This window comes from Rhineura floridana, chromosome 14, assembly GCF_030035675.1.
Source record: "Rhineura floridana isolate rRhiFlo1 chromosome 14, rRhiFlo1.hap2, whole genome shotgun sequence".
In the NCBI taxonomy this organism is placed as follows: Eukaryota; Metazoa; Chordata; class Lepidosauria; order Squamata; family Rhineuridae; genus Rhineura; species Rhineura floridana.
Window position 1 is genome coordinate 24,880,833 of NC_084493.1, and position 18,172 is coordinate 24,899,004.

The following is an 18,172-nucleotide window of genomic DNA, read 5'->3' on the forward strand; positions in this document are numbered from 1 at the left end:
CTCTTTCGCAGCCTAATCTACCTTACAGGGTTGTTGTAAGGCTAAAAGCGGGCATTGCCCAGCCCCAGCTCTTCCGAGGAAGGGTGAATTTGCTTCGCTCACAAGGGAATAAACGCAACTCAATATTAAGATGGAAATCCACATGTAGTGCAGATGTGTTGAAAGCCTCAGACACCTGCGCTCCTCGTCACGTTCCAGCTGGAATTCTGCCTTCGCCCCGAACCTTTCTGCTTCGGGCGCTCTGGTCTGGATCCAGGAGGAATCGGAGCCGCTTCTCAGCTGAGCGACATTTTCCTCTGCATTTCTGGAGCGCCCAGTTCAAAGGCAAAGGTGGACAGTCGATGTGTGTGCCAGAACTCCCTCCCCCCTTTGCTTGCCTGTCGCTACAATAAATAAATATAGTATCTCGAATTTTTAATTGTTCTTCAAAATGTTCTGGAAACGGGAAAGGAGGATTTACAGCACAATCCTCTGCATTGTGCCTACTCAGAATGTCAAATCCCAGCTAGGACGGGTTTACTTAGGGAAGGGGTGTGTGTGTCGGGGGGGGGGACTTCTCTGCATAAGCGTGCAAAGGATCGCACGCACCGTTCCCTGGAAGACGCTTGTTCAGAGACAAGAACGAGCAACTCCAGTTTTAGTTAAACTGTCGCCACGTGACCTAAGACGCTCGGCCAATCCGGGTCCGAGGAGGTGCATATAAAGCGGGCAGAGCAATCGCATTCTAGGGAGCGTGCCGGGAGAAAGGGAATTCAGGCCGGCAAGAGCCGAAGTGGGCATTCTGGGCTAAGCGCGACTAGACGAAGCGAGGCCGACGACAGGCTCAAACTTTTCCTAAGTGAGTGTAGCCCTCACGTCCCTGCGGTTGTTTCTGCAGACGTTTCAACCGTTGCTTGTATGCCTGGATGTGTGTGTGTACGTGCACGCGTGTCTGCAGCTAGGGAGGTCTTTTTTTGTTTTGGTTGTGCGCTATGTACGTGTTCTCCAAGGCATCCTCACGGCACACCAATTGATAAGAGACTTTATTAAAAGGTGCTAGGTATTTTTAACCCACAGTGGTTACATGTGGCGCTGAAGCTCAGTTTTTTCATTTAGGATTGGAACGTGCTGAGAAACTGAAATGTTGTCTGTGCGTGTAAACCCTTACAGATGCAGAGGTGGGGTAAGAAGTCTAAATGGGGTTGTGCAAAAGTGTCAAATAAAGAAGATTCTAGGTTACAATGTGGGATTCTCAGCACCGTATCCCCTGCTCTCTCTCTTCTCCCCCCCCCTTAAAAAAGAGATCCTCATCACACTGTGTAATACTTTTTGCAAACTCCCAAGGGCCCTTTTTAAATGCTGCATCTCCTGGTGGGAAAATGCTATTTCTTCCCATCTGCAGCTATCAAAGTGATGGTTCTGAATTGTGATTTTTGTCATGGACACCTGCTGGGTGCTGACACATCACAGTCCTAGGTGAGCACTAAGATTCTCCTTTACCATTTTGAATCTGGGGCGTGTGTGCGCATATGTGTGTCTTCCTACCCCTGTGTAGAAGACAGATACTCTGCCACTGAACTATGGGAAGGGTCATAGCGCAGGGGTAGCGCATCTGCCTTGCACGCAGAAGCTTCCAGGTTCAATCCTTGGCATCTTCAGGTAGGGTTGGGAGAGACTCCTGCCTGAAACCCTAGAGAGCTGCTGCCACTCAGTGTAGACAGTACTGAGCTGGATGGAGAGTGCTCTGACCCAGTGCAAGGCAGCTTCCTGTGTTTACCTCCCACCCCCCACCCCCAGTGCCTTGTGTGCTCTGGGTACTTTCCAGTGCTGGAATAAATAGCCTTGCTGTGTCACACACACAGAGGGAGGTAACCTATGAGGGATATAGAAAGTGTGGATTAGGGCCTTGCAGTACCATAGTGCTTACAAAAAAAGTGTTTTTAAAGCCATCTGGAAAAGCTATCAGTGGTTGTTCCCCTTTTAGAGATGTAGAAGGAGGCAACTTGCCAAGGGGTTTGAATGGTGAATGGAATTTGTTTGATCTGCTCATTCAGCAAACCTGTTCCCAGCAAGGCAGGGGTGGGCAGTCCAAGAGGGGGGAGAGTGAGGAACTGGTACCCTGTATAGCTTCTTGATGTTGGTTTCCTCTTAGAGCACTGATGGGGAACCTGCAGCCCTCTATATGTTGTTGGACACCAGTTCCCTTCAGTCCCAGCTAGAATGGCCAATGGTCAGGGATTATGGGAGTTGTAGTCCAGCAACATCTGGAGGGCTGCAGGGCCCCATTCCTGCATTAGAGCCTGCAATCCTAAACGTACCCTAGGACAGGGATTCTCTTTTGCCATCCAGATACTGTGAGACTGTAACTCCCATCATCCTTGACAGTTGCCCACACTGTCTGGGGCTGATGGAGGCCAACGAACTCCAGAGGTACATAATTCCCCAATCCTACCCTAGGAAGTAAGTTCCATTTAAGCTAAATGGGACATACATTTGAGTCAATATGCTTCGGTTTGCACTGCCCAAAAGTTTGCCCCTAGAAATGCTACTCAGGGGTGTTGATACTTAATGCTCACCAGGTATCCTCTGACTATTCATTGTATTAGCCAATTAAGTAAATGTCTGCATCCAATTATATTTGATTTCAATGTTAGGCAATATTTGCTAGTTGAATGGTTTAGTATTTGACAAGTTGACAGCTTGGACACCTGCTAAACTCAAGAAATGTAACACAAAAGGGGGGGACATTCTAAAATGCATATTGAAATAAAGAAAATTGAATGGCAAAAGCTGAAATTTTGTTTTTAAAAAAAGATATACTTCCTTCTAGTAGCAAACATGGGTAGTGAGTGCAGATGCTGGCTATGTAGCTAAACTAGGGCCACTGATAAACAAGAGGGAGGTGATCAGCAAGCTCAGTTGGCACCAAATGCTGGAAAAAGCCAGAAAATCAGGTAAATGGAATTGTGTGGAGTATCCTGGAAGAGGCCATGTCTTTTAGAAGGTGAAAATACACTGCAACATTTACTTGCAGATCCCACTTGAGTGTGTATATATATATATTTCAGCTCTTTTCCTAGCTACTGGAATGCAAAGTTACCTTTATGTCAGGGTTCCCAAACAGTGGCCCATGGACCAACAGTGATCTGTGAGCTTCATTCAAGTGGTCTGCAGCATGTCTGTAAAGATACAATTAAAAATCATACAGCATCTACCATAGCACATTACAATTGCTATAGGAGGCAGAAAATTATTAAGTGATTGGCCAACAGCCTCAGCAATTTTCAAGGGCTCCGTGGAGAAAAGAAGCGTTGGAACCACTGGATTATGTTCTTCAAAATGGGTCAAAACATGCTTAGTTGTAGGTCAAGAGTTGAGCAAGCTAAGGTCTATTCAAGAGGTGTTGGCTTGTAATCAAATTGTTTATTTAGCCATTCAGAAGGCCAGTCTTCTTGTAGACTTCTTCTATAGAATGAATCATTTCTTCTTGTGTGCATGCGCGCACACACGTGTGTGTTGATAGTCAAAGGACACAAACTGATCAAATGAATTAGGCTTGTGTTTGAGTCTCCCTTTTAAAGAAGAATTGCTTGGGTTAAAAGCAATTTTAGGAATGGATAAATGCTTATCTTGTTCCAGCATAGCATATTGTGGGTTAATCCAGATTCCAGACTATGTAGACATTTTTCACAATGTTGCAATCACAGCTGTTCAGCCCAGAGTCACCTCTTCCACATTATTACAATTTTCTATATGAAATTCCCTGTAGGAATTAACAGGCAAATCCACATTTATCTATGTAAATTATTTATATCTCACTTATCAGTTTTCAAAAGAGCTTTAAATAATAAAATCTGAACAAATAAAGAGACATTAAAACATATCAAATACAGCTGCTAAAAAAATCCAACATATGCTCTATGAACAACAGAATCAATTATAAAATGTCTTTGGGAACAAAAAGGGTTTTGATACCTGTCTAAAACCAGGAGCCTGCTTGGATCTCCCACTGGGATCTCCCACTGGGATCTCCCACTGGGATGCCATCACTGAGAAGGCCCTGTTCTTGGTATCCACCAGTCAGATATTAAAAAGGGACCAAAAGACAGGGACAGCTATGTTGATACATGTACATTCTACACACGTGCACCGAGAAGTGGCTGTTGACTGTGGCTTCCCTGCCCATCTACATTATGCAATCCTTTATATACCGCACACCAACTGGTTACACATGATTGTCCACATACAAGTTGCATATAAATTCTGTCTCCTATGTATAATATTTTCTGTCAAGAAAAAAGAAACCCATAAATTAATGTCAATATGGATGGGAACATGTTGGCTGCATTAAGTCAGCAACAAATGTCCTCTTTTACTAAAGTGTATTTTGGTCTAGTTTTCCAGGGTACATTGATAATTAGCAAAACTGGGAGGAAATTGGTGGAGCAACTGACAGACAGATGTAAGACTGCACTCCCATCTGCACTATACATTTAAAGCAGTATCACACCACTTTAAGTAGTAATGTCTTCCCCCAAAGAATCTGGGGAACTGTAGTTCAAAAAGGGTGCTGAGAATTGTTGGGAGACTCCTATACCTCTCACAAAGCTATAATTCCCAATGTGGTTTAACAGTCAATTTCTTTTCCCAGGGAACTCTGGGAACTGTTGCTTTGTGAAGGGAATAGGGATCTCCTAATAACTCTCAAGACCTGTTACAAACTACAGCTCCCAGGATTCTTTAGGGGCACCCATGACTGTTTAAAGTGGTATGATACCGTGTGGTGCAAATGGGTCCCACCTGAACCAAATGGGACCTACTTCTGAGAATAAGATTGCATTGTAAATGTCACTCATCCCGACAGTTCTGTTTTGAGGTTTTTGACTGAGGCCAAAAAGCAAGTTCTAATGCAGACAACTGAACTTTTTCAGTGTTAAAAATGTGCTGATTGGCGTTATGATTTTGCTATCACTATTGGATAATGCTTTGTCCCATTTCTTACTCGCAACGCTGTTTCTGTCTCTGTCTCTGCTTGCTTTGTTATATTAGGATACTTAAATCTGGGAAGATGAATGCTGTATTGCTGGGTAGCCAAAACATGTCATCCACAGAAATCCTCCTTGCCTTTGCTCTTTCCTGTCTGCTCCTGGTTGTCCTCAAATCCTTCTGGCAGCAGATCCCACAGGGGCTAAAGAGACTCCCAGGACCAAGGAACTACCCGCTCATCGGCAACATCCTAGAGCTGGGGAAGAACCCCCATCTGGCGTTGACTCGGATGAGCCAAAAATATGGAGATGTGATGCAAATCCATCTCGGCACAAGACCGGTGCTGGTGCTGAGCGGGCTGGAAACCATCAAGCAAGCCTTGACGAAGCAAGGAGATGACTTCTTGGGGCGCCCCGATCTCTACAGCTTCCGGTGCATTGGAGATGGCCAGACTCTGACCTTTGGTAGGGATTCTGGGGAAGTATGGCGTGCCCGCAGAAAGCTGACCCAGAATGCCCTGAAGACCTTCTCGGTTTCAGTCAGGCCAACATCATCCACTTGCCTGTTGGAAGAGCATGTGTCCAAAGAAGCAGACTATTTGGTAATGAAGTTCCAGGAGCTGATGAAGGAGAAGAAGAGCTTTGACCCTTACCGGTATCTGGTGGTCTCTGTGGCCAATGTCATCTGTGCCATGTGTTTCGGTAAACGCTACAGCCATGAAGACCAGGAGCTGCTCAGTATAGTGAACCTGAACAAGGAGTTTGGAGAGGCGGCCGCTTCTGGGAACCCTGCTGACTTCATTCCTGTCCTCCAGTATCTTCCCAGCTGCACCATGAAGGCCTTCAAGGATCTAAACCGGAGGTTCACTACATTTGTGCAGAAGATTGTTAAGGATCATTATGTGAGCTTTGACAAGGTGTGTATGTGTTAATCACTCAGTGTTTCCTCCATAATTCCTAGCATGTGTTTCTTGGCTATTTTCTTTGTACACTTGTAGCTTGGACAAACAAACCATAGCCGCCATCATCACCATCATCATTATTACATATTCCTCCTTTTCTCATGCTGCCCTGGGCTCCTACTGGGAGGAAGGGCGGGATATAAATTTAATAAATAAATAAAGTGGTGTACATGGTTCTCCCCCTCCTCATTTAATCCCCACAATAACCCTGTGAGGTAGGTTAGGCTGAGAGGCAATAACTGGCCCAAGGTCACCCAGTGAGCTTCATGGCTGAGTGGGGATTTGAACTCGAGCCTCCCAGGTCCTAGTCTAACACCCTAACCACTACACCACTGTTATTCAACCTTAGGTCTCCAGATGATGTCAAACTACAGCTCCCATCAGCCCCAGCCAGCTTAGCCAATGGCCAAGAATGATGGAAGTTGTAGTCCAACAACATATGGGGACCCAAGGTGGAAGAATAGTGCATTACACCACACTGGCTGTCATGATAGAAGACTGACAAGGGGCTGCAATAATTCCTTGCTTGCCCATAACTCACTGCAGGGCTAGGCAACATGGTTACCTTCAGATGTTGTTGTCATGACCCCTGAATCTATCAGTGATCTGGACATGGAGTTAGAGACTGCCAGGGTACCAAATGGGGAGCTGAGTCAGATTTAGGGCTCAGAGATGACTGCTGAACATAGGAAAATCAGTGCACCTACATCTATTGGGGATAGCCCCAGAGGGAACCCCCCCCCAATCAACCACCACAGCCTATAGGGATGGAGTCCAGACCCTCACAGGCACCTTCCCTTGAACCTGAAGAACCAGATGCCTCCCATGGCACATCACCAGTTCAGTGGTGCAGGGAGTGCACCAGGAGGGAGGCTATGGAACGGGGGAGGCATGTCCACCTTCAGGCCACTGGGTTGGCCCTTTAAGTCCCTGAAGCTCTGTACAAGGGGATGGAGCCTAGAGGAGGTAGTCTGGACTCTGGGGACAGAGGCTTAAAAGGCTTCATGCTGCTCTCAACCTTTGTTGGAACAAGTTGCTCACACAGAGCTATCTATGATCCAGCAGTCTTTGACCTGCCTTACCGCTTTCTCTGTGGGATCTAGCATCAGACCAGAGCATGACTGTTGCAGTCCAGCAACATCTGGAGGGCACCATGTTGCCTACCCAATTTAAAAGATTGCATTTGCCAGTGTGGATTTGATGTTCACACAGCAGAAACACTGGATTGCTATTAGACTTGTGGCTGAACACTTGCAAGAAAGGCATTTAGTTCCTGTACAATTGGTCTGTACAGAATGGGTAACATGGTATGCCATTTAATGCATATTCTCATGTCTGATTTATAGTCCACCTCAAGGTGGTGTATATAGGGTTCCCAGATGGTCTCCCATCTAGGCACTGAGCAGAAGTCTGCAATGGTTGCTGTGTTATGAGTCTTAATTTAGCATGTTGCAAACAGGAAAGCTAAAATGAGCTCTTGCATTTGTAGTTGGTAGAGCATATGTCTTACATGCAGAATATCCCAGGGTCAATCCTTGGTGATCCCCAGGTAGCAGGTGATGGGAGACACCTTTTCCTGATACCTTGGAAAGCTGTTTCCAGCCAGTATTGCCTAATTGGACTAGATAGACAAGTAGCCTGACCTGATATTAGGCAGCTTCATATGTCTTTCTGTCTTGGTGGGACTGGCTCTTGTAGTATGTGATTTGAGAATTAGTGTTCTGGAATTGGGCACCACAGTCATCCTCTGGGTTTGTATTTCAGGACAACATCCGAGACATTACCGACTCCCTGATTGACCACTTCCAGGATGAAAAGCTGGACGAGAATGCAAACGTCCAGCAATCGGATCAGAAGATTGTCAATATTGTTGGAGATCTTTTCGGAGCTGGTAAGAATCTGCTAATTAAAGAGAACAGTTTGACTGTCCCCCTCCCAATACATCCCATTGCAAATACGGTGCACCCTGCTTAATATAAGAAGAGCCCTGCTGGATCAGGCCAAAGACCCACCTATTCCTGCATCCTATTTGCACGTGCCCTTCACAATCAGTAGCATATGTAATGAACAGAGGACAGAACTATCTATTAATTGCCAGTGCAGCGTAGGGGCTAGAGTGTTGGACTACGAGACACAAATATAAGCCTCCACTCAAAAGATAAGAACCTGCTGGATCAGGCCAATGGTCCATCTAGTCCAGCATCCTGTCCTCACAGTGACCAACCAGATGCCTATGGGAAACTTGCAAGCAGGGCATGAGCACAATAGCATTCTCTCTACTTGTGATCCCAAAAACTGGCATTCAAGAGGCATACTGCCTACAGCAGTGGAGGTAGAATATAGCCTTCGTGGCTAGTAGTCACTAACAGCCTTATCCTCCATAATTTGTCTTAATCCTTTTAGAGCAGTCAGCTGCTTCTAAGACAACAAATGGTTGCCACCATCGATTATATCATCTGATATGCTGTTCACATCAATTCACCAAATACAAGAGTGATAAATTGTAGCTTCAGATCTCTGATCTATTCTGTGAAGGACAGTCTTGCCTTGCTACTGTCCTACATAGAACCTAGAGCAGGTATGGGGAGCTTTTGGCCCCCCACATGTTGCTGAGCAACAATTTCCATCATCCCTGACCATTGGACATGCTTGCTGGGGCTGATGGGAGTTGTCGTTCAGCAACATCTGGAGGGCCACACACTCCCTGCGCATTACCTAGAGACATGTAAAACCTTCTTCCACTGAAATGTTGCTAATGCTTTTGCAGTTCTTCTGTGTGCTGCCGTTCTGACACGTGTTGCCTGAGCAGGCTTCTCCAACTTCACTTTGAACCTTACTAAAGTGGTCCTTACCAGACAATATTTGGTGGTTAGCCTGGCGCCAGCATTGTTATCTTCTCAGCACCAGGTCAAGACTTTCCTCTTCTCCAACTTCCGGGAAGGATTGCTTCGCTTGTGCCTGCCTCTGAGACGAGCTCTCGTCTCAGAGGAAGCTTTTTCAGTTTTAAAACCAGTCAAAAGGTTTTTTTTGACTGGTAAAAACTTTCTCCCAGGCAAGAGAGAAACGAAGAGATCATCCACAAGCTTCGTTGTGTTTGTTGGGGGACTTGAATTCATTAGGATTGCCTATGAACGAAGGACCAGCCAGCAACGTCGGACGGAGCCAAGGAATTTCAAGCAAGCTCAAACTGATTAAGCGAGACGTTTTTCTTTTCTTCAAAGAAAAACAGATTTTAACAGGCAAGCATTCTTCTTTCTATCCTTATCATTTGGCTTAAATTGTTGCAGTAAAATATTTGTTAAAAGAATCAGCAGTAAAGAATCCCTGGGTGAGTTATAACTTTTCTCTTTTATACACGGAATTAAGGCGGAAGGAAATCGAAATAGCTTATCTTTGTTTTTATTGCAAAAAGCTGGCCTGGAATTGAGAATTATAAAGATACAAACGGATGAGAGATATCTAATCTGAGGAGAAAAATTTTGATTTATATGAACTTTTGCGTATTATATGTCTGGGACTATTTTTTCTGGTCTACTTCATTTTGACGAATCTGCTTGTTCTTTATGCCACTAACTATTTGGATGCTGTGAACTAAATTTGTTTTGCATTCTTGGACACATAAGAGATAAGGCAGTTTGTGCTGTCTACATTATGATGTCATCAGGTTTGGAATATTAACTCCTTTGTTGCTGGAAAAAGAAATAAATTGCTCTTTGCTTGGGAATAGTGCTATATTGGAAATTGAAGGGTTTTTTTCCTTCTTGGTTTTAAAAATGACAATTAAGAAAGTGGCTGAGACCCTGGAAGTAAATATGTTTCAGAAAATAATGGATGAGATTGAGATAACGAAACAAGAACTTAGACATGGCAAACAAGAGATGAAAATTGAATTTGGCAAAATGAAGCAGGAGCTGAAAGAAATAGGGGATTTTATGAGAGAGGAGGTTGATGAGATCAAACATATAACTAGACAAGCAATAGAAGAAGAAAGAAAAATTAAAGGGAAGATGCAAATTCTGGAGATTGGAACAGATATATCAAATGTGGAACTGGAAAAAGATTTGGAGTTTATGGACCTTAGAGATAAAGATTACTGTTTGGAATTCAGCGTTGTCCCTGAAGAAATTGATGAAGATATCAGAGATAAAGCTATCAATGTTTCGAAAAAATTTCTGGACTGGAATGATGTGATGGAGCTTGAAATAGAGAAAATTTATAGAATTAATTACAGATATGTGACAATGGAAAAACTCTCAAGAGATGTGCTAGTGCATTTCGTAAAAAAGAGGAACAGAGATATGACTTTACAACAACATTTCAGTAACACATTCAGAATTGATGGCAAGGAAATATTTGTGAGGAAGGAAATTCCCATCAGACTCTTATTATATGACTATGACAGCAAGATTATTATGGATGCAAGGATGGAAGATGGAATTAACACTGATAATGGAAGAATGGCTATTGAAATTACTGGACCTAGCAGACTTGATGAGATGAATTAATCGACATGTTTTTTTGGAGAAAAATCAGTGGATATATTTCTCAAGGACTGGAAACCTCTCTTTGACTTTTTGCAGAAAGAATAAAGTGATGTTAATGAGATTTGATGATTAATTAAGATAACTACTGGAGGAAAGTGGTTTTGTAATATATTAAGAGACAGGTTTGTTATATATTATAGACCTATAACTGATCTGCGACAAATCGGAAGTCAACATTTTATTTTATTGTATTAGTTATTAATTTGGTTTTGTTTTGTTTTGTTTTTTGAAACTTTGAATAAAAAAATTAAGGAAAAAAAAAAAGACTTCCCTCTTCTCCCAGACATTTTTTTAACAGTATTTGAATAGCATGTGTTTTAACTTACCTATTGGTTTTTATGGGTTTTAATTTGGTAGGGTTTAAATTTGAATACTTGTTTTTAATGTTTTTAATTGTTGTAAACTGCCCAGGGAGCTTCAGCTAGGAGGTGGTATATAAATGCAATAAATAAATAATAATAAATTGACAGTAAGCTCAAAACATTTGGCACTTAATCAAGGCCTTTCCACTCAAACAAAGCACATCCCAGCCACGTTAAAACTTTGTCAAAGTCTTTGACAGGTCCCTTTATGGTTTACATGTAAGAAACGGAGATAAAGAAACATTTTGATGGATGCTCCAATCAAGTGAATTTCCTTTGCATGAGTATTAAGTGGTTATTCACATCAGTATTAGGGCTATAAATCTAGCGATTTATAATTAAATACTACTAAAGGTTAGAATTGTTTCACCTGATTCTAGAAGGTGATAAAGTAGTTGCAATATAGATTTGTCTTTGTATTCCATATTTGAGGTGCCACCACAGATGCCTGTCCCTGGTGCCCTCCCCGCCAAACATTTCTAAAGGTGGGAAAAGCCAAAATAGGTCTTCCAATGCGTGTGCAGGTTGATATGGGAGAAGGGGGTCCTTTAGATACTTGGAATGTATGTATTGAATGGAAATGTCAGCTGCCAGAAACATTATCCAGTATGATGTGCAATACGCCACGACACCCCAAAACCATGGGTTGTGTCTGATGACGTCTTTCCATTAGCACAAGGTTCTTGTGCTAGCGGACAGGTGAGTTTTAATTCTGCGCAACAGAGGAATCAAGGCAACAGATGTGCTAGCAGAAACTCATTGCAGAACAGATTTGCAAAGTTACCAGCAACTTGCTTCAGCATTCTCTTGCGCAACATTTCCACGGGCACAAAGCATTTTGCCAGCAGAACAGATAGACCAATAAGTGACTTTAACTTAGTACCACCTTGGATACAAGTGTGTGTATGTGTATATGTATGTGCATTTATATATACATATTCACATACATACAGGCATACACACCATTCTGTCTTCCCATAGAAAGAATCAACACTTTTCAGAATTGCTGTGTCACTGAAGTTCTTAAGTTTTAGATTGTCTTTTCTGTCCATCCAGTTGAGCATTCACAGGTACCCTAAAACAGAGAATTAAATCTTGAAATTGTGATCTAAGACCATCAACTGCAGAACTGGCATTGTTACAGGTGTTGCATAATACTTGTTCCGCACTTGGAAGAAATCAGTCTTTTAGTGCTTTGGAACTCCCTGCCTATTGACATTAGGCAGGTGCCTTCGCTGTACTCTTTTCTACTTAAAATGTTTTTGTTTAGGCAAGCCTATCTAGACATATAGATGCTGATGTATTTTAATCTCTTTTTAGTCCACTGTTGTGTTTGTTTTTCAAAATGTTTTTACTTGTTTTTAACTGTTTTTATTGATAATTTTAATGTTTTTTGTAAATTGTACAGGTTTTTCACAATTGGGCAATATATACATTTTGTTAAATAAATAAATAAAATACTGACTTAACCCTGATCCTTGAAAGGCAATGTGTTGCATTAACATTCACAGCTCCGCACCTAACATTGAATGGTTTCCCCCTTTGTGTCCGTCTAGGTTTTGACACCGTCACCACTGCTTTGTCTTGGTCCCTCATGTATCTGGTGACTTACCCAGAAATCCAGAAGAAAATTCAGGAAGAAATAGGTAAATCCAGACACTCCTAATTCAAGAGTTTCAAAATGTCCTTTCCGAAGACTGGATCTGAATCAACCTCTTTTCTGTCTTTCTCCTGATCTGCAGACCAAACAATTGGCAGAGAACGGAAGCCCACATTGTCAGATCGTTCCATGTTGCCATACACAGAAGCTTTTATCCTGGAAATGTTCAGGCATTCCACCTTCCTGCCCTTCACAATCCCTCACTGGTAAGGCTTGTACAAAGCTGGACTGGCCATGTGACAGCTTAGGCCTGGTAGTCAGAAGTTAGTGTGATCAAGCAGGATGGTAATAAACTCTGCCATAGCTTACTAGTTAATTTGTATCTGGATCTCCCAAGAATCTGCAGTGGCATCTGTTTCTCAGGGCCATGGCTCAGCTTTGGAATATTTGATTTGATCAGTGCCCCTGAGAAGGTGCAAAGTACATTTCCTTCCCCAGTATCTGTACACTGCAGGGTGTGGTGAAATGCTTCCACATAGGCTTTGTCTTCAGCAAGGTTTGAACAGCATGATAGAGCATCCTTACTGCAACTAAGCCAGGGTAAATCCATGGTTCAGAGTAATATCTGTTCTATTCAGTTCCTTCAAAATGGATCTGAGGAACCTTTGGCCCTCTAGGTGTCGCTGAACTACAATTCGCATCAACGCTAGCCAGCATGGCCAGGAATAATGGGAGTTTCAGTTCAGCAACATCTGGAGGGCCAATGTGATCCCTACACCTACTTCAGAGAATCCAAGGAATATAGGAAAGGCTGTAGCTCAGTGGTAGAGCATCAGAAGGCCCCAGATACCAGTCCCTAGTATCTCCGGATAGGGCTGGGAATGTCCCGTCTGGCACCCTGGGGAGCCACTGACAGTCAGTGTAGACAACACTGAGCTAGATGGATGAATGGACTGACTGCATAAATCATCTTCCTAGGTAATTGTAGTCTAGTGAGAGTGTAGATAGTTCAGTTAGGCTGCAATCCTAGAAACATTTACCTGAGAGTAAGCTCCACTGAACTTGGTAAGACTTACTTCAGAGTAGATGGGCATAGTACTGCATTGTTGGAGATAATTTTGGTAAAAGGCCATCGCTCAATGGTACAACAAAAGTTTTGAATGTGGTCCTGGGTTCAGTTCATGGTACTTCCAAGACTCCTGTCTGAAACCCTGGATTACTGTTGCCAGTTAGTGTCAATCGCTAGTGGGGAAGCGCTAGCTTGCAGGCCTAATTTGGCCAAGCCACACCCACCTGCTCCACACCTGATGTCATATATGACATGGGGCAGGTAAAGATACACTGTAAACCATACTGAGCTAGATGGCCCCAAACTTCGCATAAGTCTGCTTTGTATGCCTGCTTGCCCTCCCTGAAACTACAATTCCCCGAGGCCCCTAGGGAGAGGGAATAACAGTTTAATAAACAGCAGTTTATCTGGTGCCCAAAGTTGCTGGGTGCTGATGCCAGGCTTGGCACCTCCACTGTTGCCAGCAGTCACTATTAGATTTTGCCCTCTGTCTTGACCTTGGGCTTGGATGGTATCCTGTAAGATCTCTTTGATAAGGACTAGTCACTTTTGTGCCATTTTGCATGGAGAACCCCATTGGCACTAAAAACAGCTGTGTTTAATTCTAGCCCTCCTTTAGGCAGTTCCTGCAATTAAGAATTTCCCAGTAGCACCCTGAGATGTCTACAGCTACAACCCTATACCCATTTACCTGGGACTGGGAGTGAAATCCATTGAAGTTGATGGGAAGTTGAACAGATATGTACTGGATTGCACCATTAGTAGCTGAAAATATGATCCATTAACAGCAACAGACAGCAGCTCATAAATCTGCCATGTCTCCTAAATGTTTGATGTCCTCTTATCTTTTGTGATTTCAAATTTCCTAAATCATCTTACTTGGAAATAAGTCTCATTGAAAGGACATAATTCCAGATAGATAACTTGTTCAGATTGCAGCCATTCTTATGTTCAACACATGCCACCTGTACTAAAAATGAAATGCTTGCAGCTACTTGTGCCTGTATTCATAATTGCCTGTATAAATAGTGTGTGGTTTCCCCTCCTTGTAGCACAACCAGGGACACCTCACTGAGCGGCTACTACATCCCTAAGGATCTCTGCGTTTTTGTCAACCAGTGGCAAGTCAACCATGATCCGTAAGTATCTCTAGAACCAGCTTTATAAAGGTCCCCAGGAAGCTTTACTGACATCACAGCTACCCACCAAAAAGCTTATTTTACACATAGTAGCAGGTCTACATCTGTGCTGACTTTGAGATAAAGGCCCGTCAGCCAATGTGTTGTGCATACTCGCTGTGCAAAAGTCTGTGCTTATGTGGGCATAGGGTACTCACCATCAGGAAGTTTAGCCTGCTTTGGATGACTGGTTTGGAAGCACAACTGCAAGGCATCAAATTTTGTCAATGATCTAGTTTTATTTAGAACTTTCCCCTTATTGGGCAAAATATAAGGCTGCCATTGAAAAATATTTATCCCAGGCATTTGGATTCTTAACTTTCGAAGGCTTTTGGAGGGCTTCTGTTGTGTGGTCTTCCTAAGAAGGGTTGCTCCACTACCTTATGTACACTTTTGTTTTTAACTTTTTAAATATTTTTTTAATCCTTTACTTTTTAATTTTAACTTTTTATTAACTGTAAAGTAGCTTTGAGTGCACATATCTGTAGAAAAGTGACTAACAAATTCAATAAAAAAAAATTGGATTGTGTCGTGCTCTACTCAGAATAGACCCACTGCAATTAAGGGCCTTAAGGCTGAAGTGCCCATTAATTTCAATGGGTCTGCTCTGAGCAGGACTCGCACTGGATACAACCCACTGGATTTATTGCAAGGGCCAAAACATCTTATGCCAGAAGCAGTACAGTGCCATATTATGGGATCTTGGTGCTGTGCCCTGTCTTACTACCTTTCCTCAATCCCCGCCCACCCCAAAAACTTACCTATTAGGAGGGTTAAAGCAGTAGAGGACTCCTTACAAATAGGAGAGGCTACATGGGGTATAACTCCCTGCCAGGGCATCATGGGGCAATGTGTAGCATGGCCTTAAGAGTTACAGTATTCCTTCTGCCCCCAAATAATGGGCTTTGATTCTCAGTGCAAAATCTACACCCCAAAGATAACCTGGCTATGAATGGAAGGGAATGTACTGTAACTCAGCAGTAGGGAACCTCAGGCCCATGGGCCAAACATAGCTCTTCAGGCCTCTGTCTGGCCCTCTGCATTCTTCCCCAGCCCTCACTCCAAGTGGAATGTGTCCTTGAACTCTGATAATGCCTCATTAGTCTGGAGAGAGAGGGGTGTGTTTGTGTAGAAACTAGCCTACTGTAGAATTGTAAAATTTATACTCATGCCTCTGCCCCTTCCTGCCACAAGGATGTGGCCCTCCGCAGCTTGTCCAGAAGGGAAAGCGGTCCTTGGGCTGAAAAAGGTTCCCAACCCTTGTGGTAACTTTTTCCAAGAGTTGATGGGAATTTCCAGTTGTACCAGTTCAGATGTTCTGAATAGGAACACTAGCTTTCTCCTAACCCCAGTCTAACCTCATGTGAAATGGCAGGTCTAAAATGTATGTTCATTGCTTTTTTTTTTTCCAGGCAGCTTTGGCAAGATCCTTCTACTTTTAAGCCAGAACGGTTTCTTACCGTTGATGGGACTGGAGTAAACAGAGTTGAGAGTGAAAAGGTTCTGACATTCGGCTTGGGCAAAAGGAGGTGCATTGGAGAGAATATTGGCAAGGGCGAAGTCTTTCTTTTCTTGACCATCCTTGTCCAGAAGCTGGAATTGAGTGTGTGTCATGGAGAGTCGGTGGACATAACTCCCCAGTATGGACTCACAATGAAACACAAGAAGTGTGAACATTTCCAGATCAAACAGCGTTTCTAACTGGAGATAGATGGAGCGAGCAAAGACTAGGAGCACACCAGACTTACACTTTTGCTACACCAGAACATTGTAATTAGCTCACTGCATGCAAGTATGTCTCTCTCTCTCTCTCTCTATATATATATATATATCTGTGTGTGTACATATATATGCCCTAATTCTCTGAATGTGGATACCTTTATAGCAAAATGGGACTATCTGTGCACAGGAGGGGAGAAATGGGTAAGCTTGGGGAGAACATGAGGTTTGTAGAATTTTTTTTTTTTAGGAAAGTGCCTAAGGCATGGTTGGGAAACCTTTGGCCCCCCAGGTGATGCTGAACTACAACTCCCAGCAAGCATGGCCAGTGGCCAGGGGAGAGCCAAAGGTTCTACGCACATACCCTAAGGGATCCACAAATAACCAAATGAGAACTGAGCAGGCTTAGTAATCACTTAAAATTGACAGTATATTGATAAACTAGGAGGGCAAAATGGAATGGAAGCATCCTTAAAAGCAACCACTGCAGGCTGGCTGGCATATCAGAAAGGAGCCCTCTACACTGCAACATTTTGTTGCAGGTCTCACTTGTATTTGCTAAATGCAAGCTATGCTTCATAAAGCATGTTCATATTTTTAATAATCATGAAAACAGAAGTTGGGAAGCTACATAGTAAAGGAGTTTCAAATGACTAAAATGCCAGTCTTCCAGACGTAAGAGACGGATAGGGAACCAACTCCAAGAACATCTAGAGGGTGTCTCCTCTTTTAAATCCCTCCTCTGGAACCACTGTTACTGTGAAGACTGTGGTCTAACCTCATTAACTTCTCTTTAGTTTGGGTATGAGGAATAATTAAGGTCTCTGCAAACCACTAGGCAGGGACTAGGGACTACCTGTAAAGTGTGACGTATAGCAATGATGATGTATAAATAAAAATGGCTTTCTGTTAGACTTTAAGGGCTTGAAATTAATTTTTAGTTGATCAGACTTAAGGCAAAACCTGTTGAGAATTTTAAAGGCGTTACAAAGCAACTCGGACACAATCAAATTTTATTGTATTTACACCCCACGTAGTAAAACAATTCAACATACAGTAGGGCCCTGCTTTACAGCGTTCCGCTTTAAGGTGTTCTGCTGATATGGTGGCTTTCGTTTTCCATTTTAAAGGGTTTTTCCCCCTTTTGCGACGTTTTGCACCATTTTCGCACGACGCGGCCCATTAAAGTCAATGGGGTTCTGCTTTACGGCGGGGGTCTGGAACGGAACCCGCCGTATAAGCAGGGCCTTACTGTACTGGAAGATTTTTCAAACATCCCAAAATATAAAAGACAATATAAGAAAATTGTTTCATAAATCAATGCTTTGCTATTTTATCAAATGTTAAAATCTAAGGACCAATAGCACAAAAGCCTCAGTATATATTACCTACTATATAAGATAAGTCTATAAAGCCTTTTTAAACATTGCAAGAGATGAGGTTCACAATTCCTATGGGCACAATTCCTGTTCATCTTCTGTGTGTTACAGTAGGGTTTCTTCTATGTCTTTGGCAAATCTCTAAATCTTAAGATTAAATGTCTACAGTAAGTAGGCATGTGTCTTATACCAGTTACCTCTTGCCATAATTAGAATGCAAATTTATTTCAACATGAAGTTACATTGCTTGAAATACTCCTTTTTGTATGGGGCAACCGCATCTTGAGATTCTCCTATTTTGGGTGATAAGCACTGAATTCTTCAACATGCAAAATATTTGCCAAAACAAAGCTATATGCATCACTGAACAGGCTTAGCTTCTGCAGCAAGCTATT

General features: G+C 42.8%; 1 protein-coding gene across 1 annotated transcript; it reads left to right on the forward strand.

Annotated features, from left to right (window-relative positions):
- The first annotated feature begins 730 nt into the window (after positions 1–730).
- On the forward strand, positions 731–17,312 carry LOC133369746 (cytochrome P450 1A5-like). The gene is made up of 7 exons (XM_061595253.1): positions 731–838; positions 5,029–5,881; positions 7,691–7,817; positions 12,389–12,478; positions 12,575–12,698; positions 14,554–14,640; positions 16,092–17,312. The coding sequence occupies exons 2-7, from the start codon at positions 5,048–5,050 to the stop codon at positions 16,378–16,380; spliced, it is 1,551 nt and encodes a 516-aa protein (XP_061451237.1). The 5' UTR covers positions 731–838; positions 5,029–5,047; the 3' UTR covers positions 16,381–17,312.
- The last annotated feature ends 860 nt before the right edge of the window (positions 17,313–18,172 follow it).